General features: G+C 47.4%; 1 protein-coding gene across 1 annotated transcript in view; it reads left to right on the forward strand.

Moving 5' to 3' along the window:
• The window catches only part of HDHD5 (haloacid dehalogenase like hydrolase domain containing 5), a 7,372-nt gene extending 1,606 nt beyond the window's left edge, over positions 1 to 5,766 (forward strand). Inside the window, exons 5-8 of the mRNA XM_079304751.1 lie at positions 367 to 400; positions 696 to 870; positions 1,113 to 1,301; positions 1,583 to 5,766. Coding sequence (XP_079160877.1) covers positions 367 to 400; positions 696 to 870; positions 1,113 to 1,301; positions 1,583 to 1,940 — 756 coding nt within the window. The 3' untranslated portion in view covers positions 1,941 to 5,766. The remainder of the gene's footprint in view (positions 1 to 366; positions 401 to 695; positions 871 to 1,112; positions 1,302 to 1,582) is intronic.
• Positions 5,767 to 6,333: the final 567 nt, after the last annotated feature.

The following is a 6,333-nucleotide window of genomic DNA, read 5'->3' on the forward strand; positions in this document are numbered from 1 at the left end:
GGGCAGCTGGCCTCTGGTCCCTTAGAAGAGCCTGGCACTGACCTGAGCAAGCAGCACCTCTGCTCTTCCCAGTGTTGGCTCTTTTCCTTTCTCATGCCATACCTGCCTTCCATTGCTGTTCCTTGCAGTGAGGGGTAAGATGGTTTGGTTGTCATCTCCAGCTTTGAGACAGGAGTGCAAGATTTGTGAAATCCCATCTGGAATGGAGGAGGGGGAAAAAAAATATTCCTTCAGGATTTCAGGTGGCTTTGTTCTGCCTCATTATGGAACTGCCTTGGCAGGTTCAAGGGAGGCATTTTAGTTTTGTTTTGGAGATGGCATTAGGTTTTGTATTACTAATCCAGCCTTCCTGTTTTTTTCTGGCAGCCTCCTCCTACCACTGGCTTCCCCACTATAGAAGGTAAGCAGTGGCCTGTGTTTACATATGAGCAGCAAGCAGAGCTGGGAGCAGGGCAGGACAGCTGGGATGGCAGCAAATGCTGTGCTGTCAGCTCACTGCTATCCATGGGCAGCATATTCAGAGGGCACAGCCTGGAAACAGCCTCACTGCTGGAAATAGCTGGATAAAAGCAGCTTTTCCCTGTGCTGTGTGCCAGTTTCTGGGACTTACCAGGACAGCCCAGCAGAGGAGGGGTTTTGCTAGCAGGGGGCTTTTGGATGCTGTGAGTTTGCAAACAGCTCTCAAAATCTTGCAGGGGTGGTTCTGTTTGGAGAGCCAGTGAGGTGGGAGACAAGCCTGCAGCTCATCACTGATGTCCTCCTGAGCAATGGGAACCCTGGGGCAGAGCTGCAGGATGTGCCATACCCTCACCTGCCTGTCCTTGCCTGCAACATGGACCTCCTGTGGATGGCTGAAGCCAAGATGCCCAGGTGAAAAGCACGTGTGCTGTTTGGTTTAGCCAATTTCATACCCTCCTCATGCAGATCATCTTTTCCTACTGTGTTTTTGAATGTTTTAAGAGCTTGATCTTATAAAGCAGAGACATGAAAGCTGCATGAGAAAGACTAAAACTTGGGGAGAAGCAAAAGCCAGAGCACTGGCACTCCACCAAGGAGTGCTTGCTGCTTCAGTGGTGTTACTGGGGATGCTGATGACCTCCTTTCTGGGGCAGGCTTGGCCATGGCACTTTCCTTCTCTGCTTGGAGAGCATCTACAAGAAGGTGACAGGCAGGGAGCTGAAGTATGAGGCCCTGATTGGCAAACCCAGCCCAGTCACGTACCGCTATGCCCAGCACTTGATCCAGCAGCAGGCAGAGAAGCAGGGCTGGAAAACTCCCATCCAACACCTCTATGCAGTTGGGTAAGACACTTTTCCCTGCTGGTTTCCTTGGGGAGTTGCATACTGACTGCTCTTTATGGGTTGTTTGTTATTTTGGGTTTTTTTTTTTTTTTTTGCTTGCTTGCTTGCCTTTTTTTTCCCTCTCTGGGTATTTCTAAAGTTAATACCAAAATTCCCATGCTATCTCTTGGAGCCTCACATCCTGAAACAGAGGCTTGTTAGTTTCTTGTACCCTACACAGCAAAAGCTGTGGGCTGCAAGGCTTATTTCTCATTTCTGTCTCACACTGTGACCTTACCCAGGGACAACCCTATGTCTGACATCTATGGGGCAAACCTCTACAACAACTACCTCAAGTCAGCTCGGCAGAAGCAGGTGCAGGCTGGGCTGAAGAGGAGCCCACAGGCAGCCTGTGCCCAGGCTGAGCTTTCCCTGGAGCTGGGGCACGACTGCAGCAGTCCAGTGGAGTCCTGCCTGTCCATTCTGGTCTGCACTGGGGTCTACCAGCACAGCAGTGGTGTTCCCAAGGAAACAGCACAGACAGTGTTCCACGGACACAGGGACTTCTGCTTCGACCCCAGCCTGCTGGAGCCATCCTACGTGGTGCAGGATGTGGATCATGCTGTGCAACTTGCTTTTCAAAAAGAAAACTGGAGCTAGGGGTTCAGGCAGGTGTGCCTAAAGAGCTGCTCTAAGGGGTTTTATGGACTGGAAAGGGAAGAATGGGGAGGGATCTGGGGTGATTTTCTAATCAAGCTAACGTTAGAGAAAACTCCCTGTTGCAGCACTAAAAGCCCCTTAATTTTACTGATATTCATCTGCCATCCTTACAGCTGCTGACAGACTTTCAACTGTGACCATACATTGCTGCCAGCCATAATTGAGCCATAATGGAAACAGGGTAAAAGGAGTAGGCTTGTCCCAACAATCCCAGTTCTGTTCAGCTCTCACAGCTCATTCTTTTCCACACTTTGTGTGCAAAGATCAGGGGAGCCCACCCTCCTCTTTGTGAGGTGTTTGAGGGCAAAGCTCTTCCCCACACAAGGAGCCACCATCAGCCTTTTGTACAATGTGCTGTTTGTCCAGGCTGTGACTCCAGCACACCAGAAGCTGGGCTGTGGTGGCACCTTGCCAAGAGGAGACTTTTAAGTCTTAACATTCTCCTCGTGAAGAATAAGTGCCTACAGACTTTACCAAATTCTCTTTGCCTGGGGATTTGCCACTGCATCACTGTCAGTCTGAAACAAAGTTCTGTTTTGCAGTCATCTGGCAGCTGTGGAGAGGCAGGGGCCCTGAAAGGAAGCTGCAGTAGCCAGAGCAACTTGCTGCAGGGCTGAGGTGAAAGTTATATTGTTCCCTCCCCCCTGTTTAGCATTCTGTGAGCACCCCTGCTTTCCCACTAGGGAACCAGCAGCCTGCTCTCAGCAGCAGAGGAAACCACCACAGGGATTGAATAGGCAGAGTTGTCTTGGCCCAGAACTCAGTGCTGCAGCAAGAGGCTCTTTTGGCACCCACTCTGATGCCAACTGTGGCAAGGAGCATCCACCTGCTCCAGCTGGCACTGCTTCCAGGAGGGACCCTTCTTTGGAGCAAGGGCCAAACAAAGAGTCACAGTCCACCTTTGCTCCTTCCTTGCATGCAAGGGTTCAAAGATCAATCATCAAACCAGGATGGTACCAGAGCCCCAGATCCCCAGGCCTGATCTTTTAGAGTACAAATGTCTTTGTCTTCCAGTTCTTTTGTTCCACTCATCCCTCATGTGGTTTGCAGCTCAGGGATACCCCATACAGTCTGACCTCTGGTCCCTCCTCTTTCTTTAACATGGAATCCCCCTAACATGAATTAGCAGCTGCCTGCCCAGGAACATTTCCCTAACATGCACCTTCTGTTGCCTCTCCTAGCTCAAGCTATCCAGAGAAAGACAAGATTTGTGTCTCCATAGACATTCCAAAGAAGATAAGCAAGGTTTGCATGAGAAATTAATGTGAAAGATTTGGCTTAGTGGGGAATGTCTTAATTCCAGAGGAGCACTATGATTTTAGAAGCACAAATCAGCCTGTGAATATGATGAAAAGCCTTGGAGCCAGCACAATTGAGTTGGTTTTCCTAATTACAGTCAGCTCACATCACACTGGAGTATCAGAAACAGGTCTGCTCTGCCTCTTCTTTCCTCCTTCCTGCTTTACCAGGCAGCTTCACACACAGGGTGCAAACAAGGTATTCTGCACAGAAGTTCCAGTTCTTAGTTAAAATCTCAGCCTCCATGTGCACTGAAATTCTGCTCCAGCAACTCTCCATCCTCTCAATATTGATGTGTCTTCCTAGGAAAGTCACTGCCAGGCTCTGTGTGTGAAGCAAACCAGGAGCTCTTTGAGTCACCCAGGCAAGGGAGTTCCTTCTCTGTTTCTCTGTCCTTTGCTTCATGAATAGGAGCAAAAAAATACCTCCTTGCACGTGTTTCCCTCCTGCAAAATCCACAGTGGGAAGCAGTTTCTTCCTCTCTTACCACTGCTTGGGGTTCTCCTTTCTCTCATCAGGACAAGAATTGCTTGGCTGCTTCTAAAAGCAGCTGTAATGGGAGGAGCACAGATCTGAATCCTTTTCCTTTCACTGGAGAGAGAAGGAAATTACCATTTCATCTCATTGCACGAGACAAGGGCTTGTTTGCAATTCCCAGAAGAGCTGCACAGGGGAGGATTGGGATGTGAGACAGGGAAGGTCCTTTAGCTGCAGCACCTCTCCACAGAGAGGTTGTGCAAGGCCTGAGACTGGAGCCCAAACCCCATTTATTCACAGGGCAGCTCCAGTGTCCCTCAGCCTTGCTTTGCATCCACTGCAGAAAGAGGAGCACTCCCTTTGCTTGCAGTGCTTGCTGCCTTGGGTGGTAACTTCCACAGGATTCCTTGGAATGGTCCTCAGGGATAGATGTCAGGGAGCTGTTGCTGGCAGGGAAAACGAGCCACACCTTCAGTGTGTGGGTGCTGACTGCAGAAATGCTGAGGTCTGTCCATCTGCAGCCAGCCTTTGGCAGAGCTCTGCCTTGTTAAAATGTGGTGCCAGCTACTCAGAGAAAAGGTGCTGCTGAACCACTGTGCCCTGGGGGCTGTGGCACCTCTTCCAAGGAAGGAAGAGGTTTGGATTTGCACAGGGAAGGAGCCAGGCATCTCCATCTTTGGAATAGCAGGGGAGGTGAGCTGACTGATGTGAATCTGCTTCAGATGCCAAATCTGCTTTTAGCTCTGGATTTGTTCTTTTTTTTCCCCCACCAGTGTTCTGTGAGTCTTAAAAATGCATAGGAGGAACTTCAGTGATAAGAAATTTAAAAAAAAAAAAAGCTTTGCTTGCAAGTTGAAATTGAACAGAAGGGAGGAGAATCTAGAAATATCTTGTACCCTTTCACTGATTCATACCAAGTAAGGTTGCATAAAAAATTCTGCTTTGTTGCTCTCTGCACTAATTAGCCAGATGGGCTGCCCTTGGTGTGAGCAATGCAAAGACCTTTCTCCTCCTGCCCTTCTCAGCTCCTTGAAACAGTGCACTTTGTCCAAGTCCCTGCCTGGGAATTGCACAGACCCACTGGATGGAGTAGGAAATCTGGCTCCTCCAGCTGGTCTTGGACACTGGCTTGATTCTGAAAGGTTTCTGTTAATGAAATTGCTTGGCAGGTGTCCTGTATTCCATGAGTTGTGCTAGAGGGCTGTACAGGCTTGTAGCTTGTCTCCAGTTCATTTGTGGACATGTCTTATTGCCAGAATTCAGTGAAATCCTTTTTCCTTGGATCTTCTGCTTCCTGGAATTAGCTTCCAGCATGGCTGGAACAAAACTCTTCCTTTGTCTCCTGTCTTGCTCAGAAGTGGTGTCTCTGAAGCAGTTTTTCTGTCCTTTGGGGCAGACATCCTTCTGTGCAGATTATGGCACTAAGCAGGAGAGGGGACTGCACTGCTCATCCAATAGCTTAATGTTTACATGGTGCACTGGCCTGTGCAGCAAGCAGGGCAAAGACCTGATGCTAACAGCTCCATCTTCCAAAGGTGAACAGGTTTTAGTCAAGCCAGAAGGGAGTTTTCAGCTGAGAAAAGCAGGAAGGAACCAAGGGATAGGCCTTGTTTTGGGTCTGAAGCAAAGAGCTTTTATGGCTTGCAAGAACATGGTGGCCAAAGAAGTAAATTCCTTTATTCCACATGCAACTACTAACCTGGCATTCAGGGCACCAGATAACACTGCTGTCCCCTCCCTTCCCATCCTAATCCTGCCATGCCTTTCCCCCTCCACTAAATGGTAATGTTTCAGATTGTGTCATGTGCACTACAGAAGAGTGATTCTGTATCATTCAGAGAAATCACAAACTGTGATTATTTTAGATTTCATATTAATTTCAATGCAGTTACAGAGTTGATACTTTGTTCAAGCACATACGTAAAATAATAATAAAAGTTCAAGCACATATGAAAATAATAAAAGATGTTTTCTTTGAAATAAATTTTAACTTCCTGTGTGTACATTTAATGGGTATTATCCTGCTCTCTTTCATACCTTTACCCTAAAACATGATTAGGGTAAATCCTGTTTGCTTTTCTTTTTTTCCTGTTCTTCAAACTATTACCAGATTTTCTTGAGGGAACCACCCTGAAAGATAACCCTTCAGCAATTAACTGGCAAACTTTCAGACCAGAACCAAAAGCTTCTGCTGATTTCAACAGAAAATTAAAGATCCTGCTAGGTGAAACCATCATCTTTGATAATCTAGAAACAGCCAATTCAGTTGCATTGTTCTTACAGATATCTAGTTCATACATGTTCTCTAGGATCAAGGTCAGATCAATACATGCTCTATGCTAAGACTGGGTAACTACAAAACACCAAAAGCAAAACCCAAACCCACTCTCCAAGCTCCTACCCTGCTGCAAGCATGAAAAGAAATGTCTTGGCATTTTCTGCTGGTATTGAAAGCTCTTTGAACCAAAATGTAATTACAAGCAATAGACTGATAACACTTGTATGCCCTTTTGAAGAGGATCTGCATTCCCTGAACCATAACAGGATCAGCAGTTTA

This window comes from Erithacus rubecula, assembly GCF_903797595.1.
Source record: "Erithacus rubecula genome assembly, chromosome: 4".
NCBI classification, from domain to species: Eukaryota; Metazoa; Chordata; class Aves; order Passeriformes; family Muscicapidae; genus Erithacus; species Erithacus rubecula.